The sequence below is a fragment of the Leuresthes tenuis genome, unplaced genomic scaffold (genome assembly GCF_036924035.1).
Source record: "Leuresthes tenuis unplaced genomic scaffold, fLeuTen1.0.hap1 SCAF_2, whole genome shotgun sequence".
Taxonomy (NCBI): domain Eukaryota; kingdom Metazoa; phylum Chordata; class Actinopteri; order Atheriniformes; family Atherinopsidae; genus Leuresthes; species Leuresthes tenuis.
In genome coordinates this window covers 41,868,027-41,887,037 of record NW_027325356.1, presented here as the reverse complement: position 1 = coordinate 41,887,037, position 19,011 = coordinate 41,868,027, and the positions used below count along the sequence as shown (strand labels likewise).

At 40.6% G+C, this 19,011-nt stretch overlaps 1 protein-coding gene across 2 annotated transcripts; it reads left to right on the top strand.

Annotated features, from left to right (window-relative positions):
* The first annotated feature begins 7,265 nt into the window (after window positions 1-7,265).
* Window positions 7,266-18,713, top strand: asb7 (ankyrin repeat and SOCS box containing 7). 2 transcript variants are annotated; one of them, XM_072381115.1, is made up of 5 exons: window positions 7,266-7,504; window positions 8,301-8,351; window positions 10,039-10,229; window positions 12,788-13,393; window positions 16,025-18,713. In XM_072381115.1, exons 2-5 carry the CDS (start codon window positions 8,314-8,316, stop codon window positions 16,162-16,164), a joined length of 975 nt encoding a protein of 324 aa, XP_072237216.1. In that variant the 5' UTR covers window positions 7,266-7,504; window positions 8,301-8,313; the 3' UTR covers window positions 16,165-18,713. The 2 variants fall into 2 exon arrangements, with proteins under 2 accessions (XP_072237216.1, XP_072237215.1); XM_072381114.1 differs by having other exon boundaries at window positions 10,018-10,229.
* Window positions 18,714-19,011: the final 298 nt, after the last annotated feature.

The following is a 19,011-nucleotide window of genomic DNA, read 5'->3' as shown; positions in this document are numbered from 1 at the left end:
CTGATGTACAACCTCACACACAAATACACACACACACACACACACAAAGTGGGATGAAGGGAAGGATGTTTGATTTTTTTAAAATTTATTTTTATTTATCAATCACCTGCAGCTAAGCTTGGATGTTCATTTACGTTCCAATAATTATTGAAAACATGCCTAGGAAGTTTGACTTTATGCACCATTGCAATACTTATAGGCATATCACTAGTCACCATAGCTTCAGCTCCATGAAACACATGTTAATGCTCAGTAGCACACATATATGGTTCTATTATACTAAAATGCATTCATTTTCATTGGGCATATATGAGGCTGAAACATCCCAAATTGTTCAACATTATCATTTTAATATAAATATAACATTATAGTCATTATGACCTTTAGAAAATGATGGGTTTTTGTTTTTTTTGGGGGGGGGGGGGTCGTGTAGTGCGCTATAGGCCCCTGTGGTGCGGGGCCGATACCATTTGATGGCTTTTTGTTTTCTTTACTTTACTTTTATACTTTAAGTAGTTTTTAAGCCAGCACTTTTATACTTCTACTTGAGTAAAAAGCTTGAGTTGATACTTCAACTTCTACAGAAGTCTTTTTAAACTCTAGTATCTATACTTCTACTTGAGTAATGAATGTGAATACTTTTGACTACTCTGCCGAGGACAGAAAAGACTTGTATCTCCACCTCCTGTGCCTTTGGTTTTGCTCCAGCTCTGCATCTGTGGTACAGCTACATTTTAGCGTTTTCTTGGGCGTGTAAAGTAGAAGTTTTAATTATGGTGTCAAGAGTTTGACAAAACAAATGTGGAAGAGAGGAACAGGAAGTCTAGCACAAAGAGCAGGCAAATAGGATGGAGTTTATAAAAGGGGCAGAAAGGCTCTTTTGGGCCTTTCTTCCTGCACTGACGCACCTGGGAACAGCTGAGCTGAGGCTTTGTTTGAAGCTGAGTTGGTAGGCTCTACTTTTTAGATGATTGAAAGCATGATTTTAATATTACTGAATCACTAGAAAATGATCATTTAGCTGTTTATTTGTTGAATGAATTGTTTGTAGGCATCCTATGTTGGAGATTTAATGGATGATTGTTTAAAGACATCAGCCAAGAAGGAGGTACGCTTAAAGCAGTGCTGAGATATTTTAAAATAGATTTTATTCCTTCAATAACAAAACTAACATGATTATCTTTGAATGTAGCCTCCAGTCACCTGCATGCCCAACTGGAATGAAGGATTATGTTCCAGTGTGAAAAGTGTTCAAAAGGGATACTTCTTTCCCAGATTTATTTGATTTGAGTTTGTTCTTAATTTATCATTTGGGCAGGCTATTTTTTGGGGAGTTTTCTGCCATCTCTAAGGGGAGAGACTGAGTAGCAGTGCGGCCATTTTGCATGTGTGCTCTATTGTGTGGTTTAAGTCACTTTAAGATTGCCATGAATAGATAAATTGAGTGTTCGATCTCATTTAAATTTGGTTGTGTGTAGTGGTGTTATCTCTTGCTGTGTATAACTTCACAAGTCTCCCCCCGGTCATGCAGTCTAGTCCCAGCGTTGTTTTCTTTTTAACCATTTCATGCTTGGTTTGATTTTGTATTTTGTTTTTTATAATTTACTCACTCTAGAGAGAAAAATATATTAATAAAATGTTTTTTTTTTTGTATTTCAGTCTCTGGTTCCAGTTTATTCTGGGTCTTGTGCGGTTAATATCACTTGGTCACACAAGGAAAACTCAATTTCCCCCATTCTTTTCTCTTAACACACATTTGTTCAGAGGATTCTGAAAACACAGCTGTCACACCCTGGACACGTCGTCAGTCCATCACAGCGCCAAACAACCACACAAATGCTCACACTCCAGATTTAGAGACACCAATTAACCTAACATGCATGTTTTTGGACAGTGAGAGGAAGCTGGAGTACCAGCAGAGAGCCCACACATACACGGGGAGAACATGCAAACTCCACACAGAAAGGCCTCAGCCAAGAATCGAACCTGGGACCTTCTTGCTGTAAGGCGACAGTGCTAAACACCACACCATCGTGCAGTCCCCAATCAAGTCCAAGTAATTCAATTCAAAATCAGTCCAATTCATACATACAAAGCTGATTCGAATAACAATTTCCTAGCCTAGGAAACCAACGAATTGCACTTCTCTTCGGTCCAATCCCCCGTCCTGAGCATGCCTGAGGACTGTGGAGACAAACCACTAAAAGAGTTTCTATGGGGGAGAAAATTCATGGAATACTTCAAACTATAGTCAGTGGCGTATCATCAAGTATAGCTTTAGGATCATCTTCAGAACTTGATTTGTATTGAGACTGTTTTTGTCGCTCTTACGCTGCCTTCAAGTTATGTTGCTTTGAGTACTTACCTGTGTCTCCTAGTTTTCTCTTTGACTAAAGTAAAATTTGATTCATGTAGCACATTTCAAGATACAAATCACAAAGTGCTTCACAATGAAATACAGGAAACATGAAAAATATAAGAACACAACAACAAAAGCTAATCAAAAGCAAGTTTGAAAAGATGGGTGTTCAGAAGCTTTTTAAAAGAGATCCAACAAGTGTTCCTTCAATAGTACAGTCTAATTCAAGCCAGTTGGAGTTCAATATATTGTAATCATAATCCAATCAAATCCAATTAATTAAATTAAAAATTAGTCCAATTCATACATACAAAGCCAATTCTAAAAATAATTTCCTATCTAAGGAAACCAACAGATTGCACCGAAACTTCTCTTCAGTCCAATCTCCCGTCCTGAGCATGCATGAAGCGACTTTGGAAAGGATTATGTGCCTGCCAAAAGGGTTTTTTGTAATTTTTTCGTACTTTTTTTTTTTTCGATTTTTTTTTGAGGGAGGTTCTAGGTATATACCCCCTGCAGAGCAATATGGTCATGCCATTTCTTGGCATGCCCATAATAATACAATTTATTTGGAGGGGTCTTTCAAGTCACCCAAGGTCACCTATGGTAAATGTAACACGTAAAAAGCGTCACAGAGAAGTAGTCGAGCTTCATGTGTTGGAAATTACGCATCGTCGTGCATTATTTTAGATTCTTCAGTTTATCTGTTTATTTTTCTACAACATGTCTAAATGGACATCCATCCATCCATCCATCCATCATCTGCCGCTTATCCGGGGGTCGGGTCGCGGGGGCAGCAGCTTTAACAGAGAAACCCAGACGTCCCTGTCCCCGGCCACTTCCTCCAGCTCTTCCGGGGGGACCCCGAGGCGTTCCCAGGCCAGCCGAGAGACATAGTCTCTCCAATGTGTCCTGGGTCTTCTCCGGGGTCTCCTCCCAGTGGGACGGGCCCAGAACACCTCCCCAGGGAGGCGTCCAGGGGGCATCCTAACCAGATGCCCGAGCCACCTCATCTGACTCCTCTCAATGCGGAGGAGCAGCGGTTCTACTCCGAGCCCCTCCCGGATGACTGAGCTTCTCACCCTGTCTCTAAGGGAGGCCCAGACACCCTGCGGAGGAAACCCATTTCGGCCGCTTGTATTTGTGATCTCGTTCTTTCGTTCACTACCCACAACTCGTGACCATAGGAGAGGATGGGAACATAGATTGACCAGTAAATAGAGAGCTTCACCTTCTGGCTCAGCTCCTTCTTCACAACGACGGGTCGGTGCAGAGCAACACTGCAGACGCCGCACCGATCCGCCTGTCAATCTCACGCTCCATTCGTCCCTCACTGTGAACAAGACCCCGAGATACTTGAACTCCTCCACTTGGGGAAGGATCTCATTCCCGACCCGGAGAGAGCATTCTACCCTTTTCCGGCTGAGAACCATAGTCTCGGATTTGGAGGCGCTGATTCTCATCCCAGCCGCTTCACACTCGGCTGCGAATCGCTCCAGTGAGAGCTGAAGGTCACGGCCTGACGACGCTAACAGAACCACATCATCCGCAAAAAGCAGAGACCCGATTCTGAGGTTGCCAAATCGAACACCCTCAACGCCCTGGCTCCGCCTAGAAATTCTGTCCATAAAAGTTAGGAACAGAATCGTGACAAAGAGCAGCCCTGACGGAGTCCAACTCTCACCGGAAACGTATCCGACTTACTGCCAGCAATGCGGACCAAACTCTGGCACCGGTCATACAGAGACCGAACGGCCCCTATCAAGGGGTCCGGCACTCCATATTCCCGGACCACCCCCCACAGGACTCCACGAGGGACACGGTCGAACGCTTTCTCCAAGTCCACAAAACACAAGTAGACCTTACTACGGTTGGGCGAACTCCCATGCACCCTCCAGGATCCTGCCGAGGGTATAGAGCTGGTCCACTGTTCCACGGCCAGGACGAAAGCCACACTGCACCTCCTGAATCCGAGGCTCGATTATCCGACGGATCCTCCTATCCAGTACCCCCGAATAGACCTTACCAGGGAGGCTGAGGAGTGTGATACCCCTATAGTTGGAACACACCCTCCGATGTCCATGCGATGCTGCAGAGGCCAAGACAGCCCAACAACATCCAGAGGAAAGTGAGGAAAGGTGTGACAGATGAGGACCCCCAGCAGTCTAAGCCTATAGCAGCTTAACTATGGGATGTTTCAGGATTACCTGAGCCATCCCTAACTATAAGCTTTATCAAAAAGGAAAGTTTTAAGCTTAGTCTTAAAAGTGGAAAGGGTGTCTGCTTCCCGGACATTTACTGGCAGCTTATTCCACAAGAGAGGGGCCTGATAACTGAAGGCTCTGCCTCCCATTCTACTTTTAGAAACTCTGGGAACAACAAGTAAACCTGCAGTTTGGGAGCAAAGTGCTCTGTTAGGAAAATATCTTACAATGAGATCTTTAAGATATGATGGAGCTCGGTCATTAAGAGCTTTATATGTGAGGAGAAGAATCTTAAATTCTATTCTGAATTTAACAGGGAGCCAATGAAGAGAAGCTAAAACTGGAGAAACATGATCTCTCCTGTTAGTTCTCATCAGAACTCTGGCTGCAGCATTTTGGATCAGCTGGAGGCTTTTCAGAGAATATGTGGGATAGCCCAATAATAAGGAATTACAGTAGTCCAATCTTGAAGTAACAAATGCATGAACTAGTTTCTCTGCATCACCCTGAGACAGGATGTTCCTGATTTTAGCAATATTACGAAGGGGAAAGAAGGCAGTCCTAGAAACCAGTTTTATATGTGCGTCAAATGATAAATTCTGGTCAAAAATAACTCCAAGGTTCCTCACTGTAGAACTAGAAGCCAAGGAAACACCATCTAGAGTAACTATATAACTAGACAATTTCTCCCTGAAGCACTCAGGTCCAAAGAGAACAACTTCAGTTTTGTCTGAATTTAGAAGCAGACAGTTCTGAGTCATCCAGGTCTTTATGTCTTTAAGACAGGCTTGTAGTCTGACCAACCTATTGGTTTCATCTGGTTTCATAGATAAGTACAGCTGAGTATCATCAGCATAACAATGGAAATTTATGCCATGCTGTCTAATAATGTTACCTAATGGAAGCATGTATAAAGTAAAAAGAATCGGTCCAAGCACAGAACCCTGAGGGTCTCCAAGACTTACTCTGGTTTGTGAGGAAGATTCTTCATTTACAAGAACAAACTGGAATCTATCAGATAAATATGACTTAAACCAGCCTAATGCAGTTCTTTTAATCCCAATAACATGTTCAAGTCTCTGTAACAGAATGCTGTGATCGATCGTATCAAATGCAGCACTGAGATCCAACAGGACAAGAAACAAGTCTGCTATCAGAGGCTAAGAGGAGATCATTGGTAACTTTCACCAGTGCTGTTTCTGTGCTATGATGCACTCTGAATCCTGACTGAAACTCTTCAAACAGATTATTTCTATGTAAATGATCACAAAGTTGAGCTGCAACTATTTTTTCAAGAACTTTAGACAAAATAGGGAGATTGGATATAGGTCGATAATTAGCCAACACTTCTGAATCAAGAGTAGGTTTTTTAAGAAAAGGTTTAATTACAGCAACCTTAAAAGTCTGAGGTACATATCCTGTCAACAAAGACCGATTGATCAAATCCAATATGGAAGTGTCAATTAAGGGGAAAACCTCCTTGAACAGTCTGGTTGGGATTGGGTCTAAAATACAAGTTGATGGTTTAGAAGAGACTATTGCTGTTGTTAGCTCAGAAAGATCAACTGGACAGAAGCTGTCTAAATACAAATCAGGTTCAAAGATACTTCTAAAGCTGCTCTACTTGATGATCCATCAGTGATAATAGTGGGAAGGATTCCATTAATCTTCTCTCTGATAGAAACAATTTTATTGATAGAGAATCTCATGAAATCATCACTGCTCAGAGTTAAAGGAATACATGGCTCAACAGAGCTCGGACTCTTTGTCAGCCTGGCAACAGTGCTGAAAAGAAACCTGGGATTATTCTTATTCTCTTCTATCAATGATGAATAATAAGCAGTTCTAGCTTTATGAAGGGCTTTCTTATACGTTATTAAACTATCTTTCCAGACTAATTGAGACTCTTCTAAATTAGAGGAACGCCACTGTCTCTCCAGCTTTCTTGCAGTCTGCTTTCACACCTTCATCAATCAAATTGAAGCAAAACACTTATACCTCTAATCACAACGATGACAATTATGAAGAACAAAATGCTTGTGAATCTCCACACCTGCCCTCCACCACATTAAGGTGGTGATTCTACGGAGGGGCAAAAACATATTTTATTTAATAAAGATAATAATTCATCTGTCATTTAACTTTTTATGTTTCTCTTGGTGTCGAGTAAGTGAGGCAAAAAGAAAAGACAAATATGTTTTTGTTTTTATTATATCAGCCAGGGAGAGAAATGTTTTGATAGTTGGAGAATCACCTCTTTACTGGTCTGCCTAAAAGATTGAATGGATAGCTACAGGTGATTCACAGCACTGCTGTTCGTGTCCTCACCAAGACCAGAGAAATGGATCATATCACTTGTCCTGAGGTCTCTACACTTCTTGTCAGCCAAAAAGACAATACAGGGTTTATAGCAATCATTAACCATCCCTCCAGCCGATCAATTTAGAATAAATCTCTCATACAAGCTAAATGTGCCTCTGAAATGTATTAATTCACCTCAATGTCAGTTCTTATCACATGACAAAGCAACACTATAAAGGAACACCACTTTTGTATATTTCCTTTTTTCCTCTGACAACAGAAGTTAGGGACGCTGTCCATACATTACGGGGACTCTAAATGACAGGCGTTGACGTTGCGGTCCCCAGGATGTAAAAACAATGCTTTTATTTTGTAAATTTGTAAACGGAAGTTTAATTGTTTTTCCTGTTGAGGTCACAGTGTTGTAGCTACTCACAGACTTTTTGGTTAAAGCCAATTGTTTGACAGCGAAATGAGCCTCAACAATAACTTAAGCAGTGATTAGCAAAGTGTTCATCAACTGTAAACTTCGCCGTTTTGTGCCATATCTGAGCTGAAAGTGACAGAAAAAAATGCAGCTTTGGCAAGTCCAATCCTCCCTGGAAGCTGATTGGCTAAACGTCTCCTCCGCGTCTGTCTAGTAAGTCTTTGTTTTATCGTATCAGAGATGCTGTTTTTCCTGTAAATATGCAGTATTCACCTTTTTGTTGACACACTTATTGTATTGGCCTTTATTTGATTTGAACTGTTCAAGTATAAAGAGTAAACAAACAACTAGTGAAAAGCTACTGAGTTTGTTAGCTTGCTGGCTAACTAGCGTCAGCTAACAGCTTGGATTAAATACAACCCTAAATTACTCTTTTTCTACAGAAAAAGGTTGCCTTCACAACATTTGCTTCAGTGTGTGAAATACATTTTTCTCACCCATGGGATCTCATTAGCCCTTGTTGATGTTAGCTGGTGCACAGTTTAAATTGTTGGCTATATTTGCTAACAGAGCTACTCCATCGTCTATTGTTTATCCATCAATCAGTACAGTAACTGAGTTGGTTCAAGAAGGTTTGAAAGATTAGCAAACGCCTTGGTGTCAAAAGCAAACCGCGGGAGCTTTGTAATGATTATGCTGCATGTCCCACGTTTACATATAATCTGGCTTTTAGTTGTTGAATGTAACTAGCTTTGTGCCCAATTGCAAAGTTTTAGTTTTTCGGTTTTAAAAATCTTTTAGTTATTCACATTTAGTCTCTCCTTTGTGATTTGTCCTAAAATATCTGCTCTTTATTATAATTTTTTATTGTTCTTGCTTGTAATATTAATACAATCAGCAGCATGAGCTCGACTTGTAATGTAAGACTTAATTACAAGTGTTTTATTCATGAGTGTGTGTGTCGCAGGGAAATCTATTGAAGATCGAGTGTCTTCCTAACTCTCTGCAGGTGCAGCTGCGATATGATGAAGAGAAGTCCGTCTCTTCAGCTGGTAAAAAGGTACATTTTGGTTTTCATCCTACTGAGCTTAAACTTGAGAGACTTATAGTTTCAACCAAAAAATCTCCCAAATCAACATGACTGTATAATAGTTTTGGAACTCTTTTGGACACAAAATTGGGTAGATGTGTTCATACCTTAGACTGGTATGGTTTGAGTCTTGTTAAGAAAAGGAAATAAATAAATGAAAGTGTCATTATGCTGCCAAATGACAAATTACTAAATTACGTATACATAAATTATGTATAACTTCAATTTTTAAAAAGTTGATACTATGTAAAATGTAATAAAAACAAAATGCAGTCATTTTCAAATGCCATAAAGCAATATTTTATTTATAATAGAGCATATAAAACATTTTACATGTTGAAGTTTTGCTATTTCATGACAAATATGTGCTCATCTAGAAATTGATGTCAACAACACGTTTTAGAAAAGTTCAAATGGCAGGAAAAGTAAGTGGTACTAAAAAGAAAAAGCCATGTCAACAATTTCAAACTAATTAAATCAATTTTTTCTAACCAAAAGTGCCCATATTTGGACAAGAGGGACAAATAGAGGGTCTGTCAATTATAGATAAAATCAGATTGGTCAAGAATATGTACATTGGAGGCTTAATATCTGTTTAAATATAGAATTATTTTCAGAAGCATGAAGGAATCTGAAGGAAGTGTCATCTCTTACTAAACTCACTTACACCTAGACAAAGGAGTTTTATGTCAATTTTTTTACATTTAATACTGAAAATTTCAGAGTGAGTTCAGGTTATAGTTTTAGCTGAAGACAGTTTGCTCATTTCCTATTTTCACTGACAAAATACAGAACTTTTTTGTACTGCTGGCCATATGCACAAAGTTATTGTCCACACTTAAGTTTAGCCATGTTGTAATGAATAAGTACATTGAAAACCAATTCTCATTTACAATGATGACCTGGCATATGGTGTCTCAGTGTAAAGAAAACAGTTACATGACTGTACAATATCACCAAGGTTCTAGAGAAATGTGTCCACCTGATCTGCATGTCTGTACATATGTCTAAGGTGTATTCACTCTAGACATACATTGTTATTCTATCAGAACCAGTTGTGTGGAAAATTCTTTTTCATTCACATTCACTCACAATTGGAGAGTGCAATCAGCCCATGCTAAATCTGAGCAGGTGATACCAAAACTGTTTTGCTAGCTGCTCCTTCCCATCTGTAATTAATGTTGGAACTTGGCAAATTTGGGTATTTGGCCAACCACGTTACTGGAATTCAGTCACCATTTGCACAAATATTTTTTCATAATGCCCATTTCAAGTGTTCACCCACATGGGCAACACTATGCTAGCACTGCAGAAATAGGCTTTCATGAGGGAAATGCACACTGCTTCTATTACAGGCGAAGGTTGCTAGCAAACAGTGCTGTAACATAAAGTTGGATAGTTGGATCTGTTTTTGCTTGAGTGTTGTCAATGGTGAGTTCAAATGTGCACAGATATCAAAAAAATGTTTGCTCTTAGTCTGTTTATGTCACCCTCCTCTTGGTGAGTGGGTCGGAATATTTCCTTCAGACATGCTGCACATACCCACCCAGTTCCCTTGGACATGTAGAATATATTCACTGATTTTTCCAAACAGAGGTTAGGTACAGATGAACATTCCCATTACGAAATGTGACAGGATGCTGAACCATCACTGCAGAGGGAACCCTGAGCTTCATGAGGAGCTGCAGATTCAGGCTGCAGTGGCAGCGGGGGATGTCTACACTGTCAGGAGGATGCTGGAGCAAGGATACTCTCCTAAGATCCGTGATGCCAACGGCTGGACTCTGCTCCACTTCTCTGCCGCCAAAGGAAAAGAGAGATGTGTTCGGGTCTTTCTGGAGCACGGAGGTCAGAGGCTTTTTTATTTTCTTCTCTTGCATCTTCTATGAATGAAATCTATAATTTTTTTGGTTTTAATTGGGACCATCCAATCCAGTATCATAATCATATTCTAATACTAACAGTATCATTCAGTAAATGCATTATAAAGACTTCTGTACCACAGTGTGTCATTACAGTTAGCTGTGCTACAAGGTGTTAAAAGAGGTGAAATCCATGAGTTTCATAACAGATAACCTGCAGCAGGTATGTCAGTGGGAGGCAAGCCTATGGGCTGCATGTGTGTAAGAGGGTGTAATTGGTTAACTATCCATATAACGGAGTGAACGGGGCTTAGACGAAGCAGCCTCTAAATAAGGCATTATCTGTCTTATTTAGAGGCTGCATCGTCCCTGCCCTGTTCACTCCGTTATATGGATATACGCCGATCGAGAGTTTTCGAAATAGCTTCTGATGGACGTCGACTTTCACCAAACTGTTCTCGGTGAGTAGATGAACGTATTTCATGCCAGAAATAAGGTCTAGGTTTAAAAATACCGGAGTTCCCCATTAATCCAGTGTTTCTCAATTCCAGTCCTCATGACCCAGTGCCCTGCATGTTTTTGATGTTTCCCTCCTCCACCACACCTGATTCAATCAGGTGACATGACATGAAATTTCTAACATCGAAAACATGCAGGGCACTGGGTCATGAGAACCAGAATTGCGAAACACTGCTTTAATCCCAATAACATGTTCAAGTCTCTGTAACAGAATGCTGTGATCGATCGTATCAAATGCAGCACTGAGATCCAACAGGACAAGCACAGAAACAAGTCCGCTATCAGAGGCTAAGAGGAGATCATTGGTAACTTTCACCAGTGCTGTTTCTGTGCTATGATGCACTCTGAATCCTGACTGAAACTCTTCAAACAGATTATTTCTATGTAAATGATCACAAAGTTGAGCTGCAACTATTTTTTCAAGAACTTTAGACAAAAAAGGGAGATTGGATATAGGTCGATAATTAGCCAACACTTCTGAATCAAGAGTAGGTTTTTTAAGTAAAGGTTTAATTACAGCAACCTTAAAAGTCTGAGGTACATATCCTATCAACAAAGACCGATTGATCAAATCCAATATGGAAGTGTCAATTAAGGGGAAAACCTCCTTGAACAGTCTGGTTGGGATTGGGTCTAACATACAAGTTGATGGTTTAGAAGAGACTATTGCTGTTGTTAGCTCAGAGAGATCAACTGGGCAGAAGCTGTCTAAATACAAATCAGCTTCTAAAGATACTTCTGCAGCACTTGATGACACATCAGTGATAATAGTGGGAAGGATTACATTAATCTTCTCTCTGAAAGAAACAATTTTATTGATAAATCTCCTGCAATCATCACTGCTGAGAGTTAAAGGAATACATGGCTCAACAGAGCTCGGACTCTTTGTCAGCCTGGCAACAGCGCTGAAGAGAAACCTGGGATTATTCTTATTCTCTTCTATCAATGATAAATAATAAGCAGTTCTAGCTTTACGAAGGGCTTTCTTATACGTTATTAAACTATCTTTCCAGAGAAGAGTCACTGCCCTCAGAGAGCTCTTTCTTCCAGGGGAAGACACCCGTCTGACTTTGCTTTGAACCTCAGCGAAGGGAAGGGCCTTCTGCCCTGGCTTCTCGAGAGAAAACACATGAAAGAAATGGACTAATTGGACATGTCCTCTGATCAGAATGAAGACTGCGGTCCTGTGTCATCTCTAGTATTTTTGGCAGGACTGTAGTTCATCATCTTAGGATGAGGCATGATGAAGCCCAGAATGTGATTTCATGCCATCACAGTCGTAAAGAAAACCATAGAAAAGCACACCAGCTTACCTCTCCTTGTGTTAGCTTCTCTGATAACTTGTTGGAGGCCCGCCCAGCAAGTGGTTGGGATGTTTTTTGGCGCTAGTTCCTCCAAATAGTCTAACAGAACATCTTGGCTGTCTGATGTCGCCTTTCTAAGACAGAAGACGGTTCTCTGCAGATTCAAAGCAGAAACCATCAGTCTTAATGTTGATGGCTGACTTTAATTGTGCTGTGCTTTGTGGCATGTAAAAAAAAAAATAAAAAAAATCATGTTGAAAGGGTGAAAAAGTTGGGAGTTTGAATACACACAGAACCTCAGTGTTGAAAGTTAATGGACAGATCTACAGTCCATCATGTGATCCTCGTACAGTTTTTCTTTCATTGTGTGTGAGCCCCCATATAATAGACAGAAACTGTATTAATGATATTCTGTAGTTACAAGGGCCAGCCAGATTCACTCTTTCCCTTTAAAAGTTAAAGTCTTGGCCTGCTGCCTGTGCCATACAGACTCTGTGTAAGCATGCCGTGTGTCTCATACTTCTCACATAGTAATGATCAGAATACAGAGTGTGCTTCAGTTTGAGGAGCAGCTAATTAAATGTCCGTTCAAGGAGTTGGATTGGATCAGAACTCAAGAAAAGAATGTGTAGAAATCACCAAACTTCACAACGTTTTTTTTTTTCTTTTCTTTTCCTCATTTTATTGAAAGTTTCCACTCTCTGTGTTCTTCTCTGTGCAGCTGACCCCACAGTAAAGGACTTCATCGGTGGTTTTACAGCACTTCACTATGCTGCTATGCATGGCAGGGCACGTATCGCCCGACTGATGCTGGAATCTGAGTTTCGTGGCGACATTATAAATGCAAAAAGCAATGATGGCTGGACGCCTCTTCACGTGGCTGCGCATTATGGTCGCGACTCATTTGTACGCCTGCTGCTTGAGTTCAGGGCTGATGTGGACCCACTGAGTGACAAAGGGACCACACCACTACAGCTGGCCATCATTCGTGAGCGCTCAAGCTGTGTGCGGATTCTGCTGGACCACAGTGCAAACATTGACATTCAAAATGGCTTCCTGCTGCGGTACGCTGTTATCAAAGGCAATCACTCATACTGCCGTATGTTCCTGCAGAGGGGAGCAGACACTAATCTTGGTCGTCTTGAAGACGGCCAGACTCCCCTGCATCTGTCAGCCCTTAGAGATGATGTGTTGTGTGCCCAGATGCTTTACACATATGGGGCTGATACCAACACCAAGAACTACGAGGGCCAGACACCAGTAGCTGTGTCTGTTAGCATGTCTGGAATCGGCCGACCTTGTCTGGATTTTCTGCAGGAGGTCACCAGTAAGTTTCACTGACACTCTTATTTTTATGAATATTTAAACTCTGTATTTGTAAGAAAGTTAGTTCTAGTAAGTTAGTGTTAGTGCTGCATGTCATTAAAAAGTTTTTAACTGGGGGAAGAAGGGTGTAGAAAATTCCAAGTAACCATGAAGTGCCTCTGGGAAAAGCAGTCCTCACTAACAAAAAGCCTGGTTAGCTCCACAGGCCACTTTCAACCCCCCTAACATGTGTCACATCTGGTATAATGATGGCACGACACTCTGCTCCCTGTCCCTGACTGACTGGGCTCTATTGCCTTCGTTGGATGGGTTGTTTGACATCATTATTCAGAGTTAGGATTATCCAATCACAGGCAGAGTAGGCAGTTATGCCAAAGGGATGAGAAAGAGTTAATTATTGTTTTCCATGTACACACAGAATTAGCCAATTGTATGATTTAATGCACACACCTGTTCCAGTGCACTTTCCTTCATAAAGCCTGCTTTGGTTTCTCTATAAAAGAACACATCTGTCTTTTCACCTCATGTCCAATCAGCAATAGATATTGAATAAATAAAATACATGCATATAAAAATTCCAAAGCACATATGTATAAGTATATAAAAGCAGCGCACACACGCATGTTCACTGGCACAGCAGGAGTAAATACAGGAGGAATGTTAGCTGACATGTTGGTCTCACCCACTGCTGTTCCACAGAAGTCACGGGTGGGAATAAACAGTCATTTTATCTCAAACAGAATCTTCTCACTCCATGTTCGTGTTTGCACATCCTGAGGTGTGTGTGCAACCTTTTTGTATGCATGGATGGTTTCCGTGTGAGGCTTCTGGTGCTGGCCATAGGTCGCAAGGATGAAACCACTGGAACGTTGAGTTCGATTTCATGGTGTATTGAAGTACAAAAAGCAATACAGGTTTTAATTATTAACTGTGAGGAGGGAGAATTTCAGAAATGCCTTGAGTGAAGTCACATTACAGTCCCAGGTCACAGGACAGGAGAGCACATCCCCTGCAGAATAAGGACGGCTGCATTCCTCTACTGCCCCTTGAACTTTGATATCAAAGTGCTGTGCACTGATTCAGACGAGCCCTTTCAGGGAGCAAAACTTCAGCCAGATCACATATCTGCTGGGTTGCTGATTGCACCTTTGCCTCCTGACATGAAAGGGACCATGCATGACAGAATGACAGGCACATGTCAGTTTGGCTCCCATTAGGTTTTCCTGTGTCACATAAAGTGGAAATGTGACAAAAAAGTTTCCATCAGCCATCTGAGCTGCAGTTCCATTAAAAGCCTGTTTCTTCCTCCTGTTGTCTGATAATAGAAACATGTAACCACTCTGTGAATGGACTGGATTACACATGATTTAATTGAAGTTAAACGAGCCTGTTGTTAGTTACTGGGCTCTGAGGCTAATGTGGTGTGATCGGAAGTTAAGGTCCCGCCATCATTTTTTCCAACAGCAGCCCCGACTTTGTTTTCATCAGAAAACAGAGAACATCATACTGATGCTGACGCTGAAATAGGTTTTTTTCTCTGCTAATGTTTTATTTGTTGTTGAATCTGCAGCCTGTGATTCAGAAGTATCACTAGATCAGACATTACACACAGACTTCGGTCATAACCGTGATTAAATCACATGACGGTAATCCCAGGCTGCAGCTCCATAACTCCTCACACACTTTAACACGGTTAGAACTCCGTATCCTGTCCCACGTGTCCCTTGACCAGGTCTTTTCCTAATACTTTATGCACACTGCAGCCACGTGAGTCACAAATATTTACAGTATATATTTAGAGTTTTTGTACATCATCTATGCTTTTTGCATGTCTTGCTTCCATATAACTAACTCCACTAACATCAGACCGTGAGCCATCTTTGGGCCCCACCCACAGACATCGTTCATACCTGTGATGCTGTGGTACAAATGCAGGGAAACTGCTCTAGCAGTATGTAACACTTTAGGACTGTCACTGCACAAATGTTGTTAGGATGGTTTACCAGCCCCATACTGCAGCACAACTTTCACAGTAACGGATTCCAGTAGGTTGACTGGTTCACGTGTTCAGCATGTTTTGTGTGTTTTACTCAAGGGGGTGGGACTTAGCCACCAGCAATACAAGAGGTAGATATTTTCATGTTATTACAGGGTCAGTTTTAATACAAACCACATTGTTTTCCTAACCTTTTTCCTAACGTAATTTGTGTGAAACGACTACAAATGAAAGCAGGAACAACATGTCATAATAAAGGTACTTGAAGGCACCAGTGGTCAAGATGTGGATCTCGACTCTCCCATTTGGCCATTAGGTGTGTGTGTGTGCAGACTCTTTGTCTATTAAATGTGACGATACAGTCAAAAACTGACAGTCTCATGAAATACTGTGACACTGTTGTCAGTGGCAAGAAAAAACTGCAGAAATCATGTCTATAGACACACATGGATAGATCAAATGTACTTGACCACATCATGTTTCGCAGTGAGACTGTGTTGGTTGTAGAGGAAGGGTTTTTTCAGACTGTGGAATTAGTGTGTCTCAGTGCTTTACATGCAGTATGTACACTGATAACTGTTCTAACTCACTCCGGCGGTCTCCTTTGTTAAGTTAATGTTTTTGTTCCTTTTCCAGGGCAACCACGAACTCTACAGGACTTGTGTCGAATAAAAATCCGGCACTGTATCGGCCTTCAGAGCTTGAAATTCTTGGAGGATCTTCCAATTGCAAAGGTTATGAAAGACTACTTAAAACACAAGTTTGACAGTTTGTGAAGCAACGACAAAAGAACCGAGCTCTTAAAAACTCTGTATAAGACTATGCAATCGTCATGCTCCGAGTCTAAAGGAAAGCTCCACTGGTCAGTTTTGTACATGTTGAAAGATCGTTACGCCAGGATGTTCACCCAGTGTTTTTTTTTTTTTGTTTTATTTCGAATTGCTCCTGTTCTTAATTGAGTTAACTGTTTTGAAGTTTGAAAAGTTGCTGAACAGTGGACATGGCTACAGCTCCTGCAAACAAAGTTTTTTGGGGGGGTACAAGAAACATTTTTTTCCTACAAATTTATGAAAAAAGCCATGTTGGAGATGTTCATAACCCACCGCAGTAGTCAGTGGTAAAGCCTTGGTCATGTTTATTTGTCTCCAGGTCTTTGAGGTTGGAAGGCTTCACCTCTATCTTTACCTTACATCATTGATTCTGGACGAGGTTCGGATCTGGACTCTTTCTGTTTCACTGCCAATATGATGATGATGATGATGATGATGATCTTTTCGGTCAACTTTTCTTGACCTCTTTGCCTTTTTGTGTTTTTTCACTAGAGCTGCACCTCTAGTCTTTCTGCAGAGACCGATGTTTTTTTGTGATGTTATTATTAAGACCTTTTTTCCAAGAAGAAAGCTCAGTGCTTTCACCAAAGAAAATTGCACATTACCGGTCTTTGTTGATCCTGACTGAGGAGGACTCCACAGGACACCCTAACAAAACCTTTTTAACCTTTGAAGCTTTTGATCATCAGCTCTGCATGAGGATGAGACAAATATTGAGCCGTTTGGCCACAAGAATGATGATTCTGTTTGGCGAAAGAGTGGTGAAGCATTTGATATCAAGAGCTTCATCAAAACCATCAAACATAATAATGGCAGTGTTATTATTTATAATTTAATTGTGGGCTTTTTTTCAGCCAGGCAACCGTCAAGAAATAAGCACCATGAGAGCAAGACAACATCACAGTCTGCAGAAAAGGTGGCCTTGGGCAGCCTCTGAACTTCACATCAGACTGTGACACAATACTTCCAGATAAAACATCAAGATGTGATTCACAGGAAACATATCAGTATTTTTGCGCTGGCCCAGTCTGAGTCCAGACCTGAAACTCATCCAGGATCTATGGAGAAAACGTATAGCCTTTGTGAATGATAGGAAAACCTTCAACCCTCAACAACCAGCTAAAGAAACTTATTTAGGGGTCCTAAATATTTGATGGTGTGAATTCTTAGCAGCTGATTACTCCGAGAGAGTGAAACATTTGAATAGATACATTTTCATAAACAGATCTGAAATTGTTTAAATTATATATTTAACACAATGTTTTACCTGTTTGTTCCTTGATGATGTAAATTCCAGCCAGAGGAAACAAATCAAATAAAAGTTCAGCTAATTCAAGTCAGCCGCACGAGCTAAAGGATGTTCAACTGAAGGTAGTGATGGTTTTGTTCTTCTTATGGGTTCAAAGGAGAAAAAACTAACTGTAGACTTTGCAAGGTTACATTCCTTGAGTTACCAATCAAATTTCTGTGAGTCTTTCAATGAGTCTTTAAAAACCTCTAAATGACCTCCTAAACTTTCACATTGTGTTTTTCCTCCTCTGAGAGTCGTTCACAGAGACAGTAGCGAAGTCAAAACTTATCTGTTAAATAAGCAATGTGGGCATTCTGTTGACTAGAGCAGCTGTACTTTTCTGTAAAACTATTAGTGTGCCGCTCTGTTTTTAAGACAATGCAGGGAAAAAAGAAAAGTCGAGTAATTAAAAGCTAGTTTGAGAGCAAAATGGTAGAATTCCTTTGATTCATCTGTCATAGAACACTGAGTGAAGACCACATTAGCAAAGGCATGTAAAACACTATTCCAGGGACATCAAATTAAGCTCCCGTTGGTGACAGCAATCAGCTGACCAAAACTTTCTGACCATACCCATCCATTTGGTCATCCATCAACAAGATTGTGGACTAACAAGGCAGTTAATCACTTTTGACAACTGTTCTCAAATTTAATTAAAAAAAATGGCAGCTCAGCTGGTTTGAGTTAGGCTTTAAAATTTTAGAATGTACAAAAAGTTGAAATTGGGCTTAATCACTTAGCATGTTTACATGACACTAGAAAAAACCTAATTATTGCCTTAGTCTGATCCAAACTGGGCATTTGGAATGCATGTGAAAGGTTTAGTTTGACCTAATGCAGCAGGGAATGGAGTCACCTAGATTGTCCAAGGCGTTTCACCCATGCTCCAAAGTTCCATCTTTTTGCATCTTTTAGCAGAAACCATGAAGTGTAGGTGCATATTAATCCAGCTGAATTCCCAATAAAGCTGCTTTCATTGACATATTTCTTTTGACTGAAAATCAGCCCATTAAGACTACGAGTCAGCTCACTTAAAGCATTTCCAGACAGTCGCTCTGCTCAAATAAAATCCTGATTTTATAATCACGGCCTCATCTGACAGAATCACCATTAAAGTCATTTAAAGACACATTGCTCTAACTAAGACCACTTTGAAAAGATTAAAAGAAACTGCCTGGCTGTTTGGAAAGAAATATAAAGAAATGAGGGCCTGTGTACTTTTCTGCCTGTGTACTTTATTGCTATCAGTTTGGCGAGCAGGAGTTCTAATGCCCTGACTCTTTGTTCTACAAATGACCCACTCTAGAGTGTTTGTAGTTGTGAGATTTGATTTCACACAGAGAATCTTCTGATGTGCTGCACAGATGTGAACAGGTACATACATTCTTCAACGTTCATGTGTGAAAATAGTTTAAAGGACATTTCAGTACATGAACATGAAAGTAACATTATAAGAATACAAAAAGGTTTGTTTAGAAGTTGTGGGTTAAAACCATAAAAAG

Excerpts from the sequence above, each read along its gene's own strand:
- asb7 (XM_072381114.1), top strand. The coding sequence starts at position 8,314 with ATGATGAAGAGAAGTCCGTCTCTTCAGCTGGTAAAAAG. Across the intron at positions 8,352-10,017 it reads TCTCTTCAGCTGGTAAAAAG|GATGCTGAACCATCACTGCA; the intron begins GTACATTTTGGT and ends GAAATGTGACAG. Across the intron at positions 10,230-12,787 it reads GGTCTTTCTGGAGCACGGAG|CTGACCCCACAGTAAAGGAC; the intron begins GTCAGAGGCTTT and ends TTCTCTGTGCAG.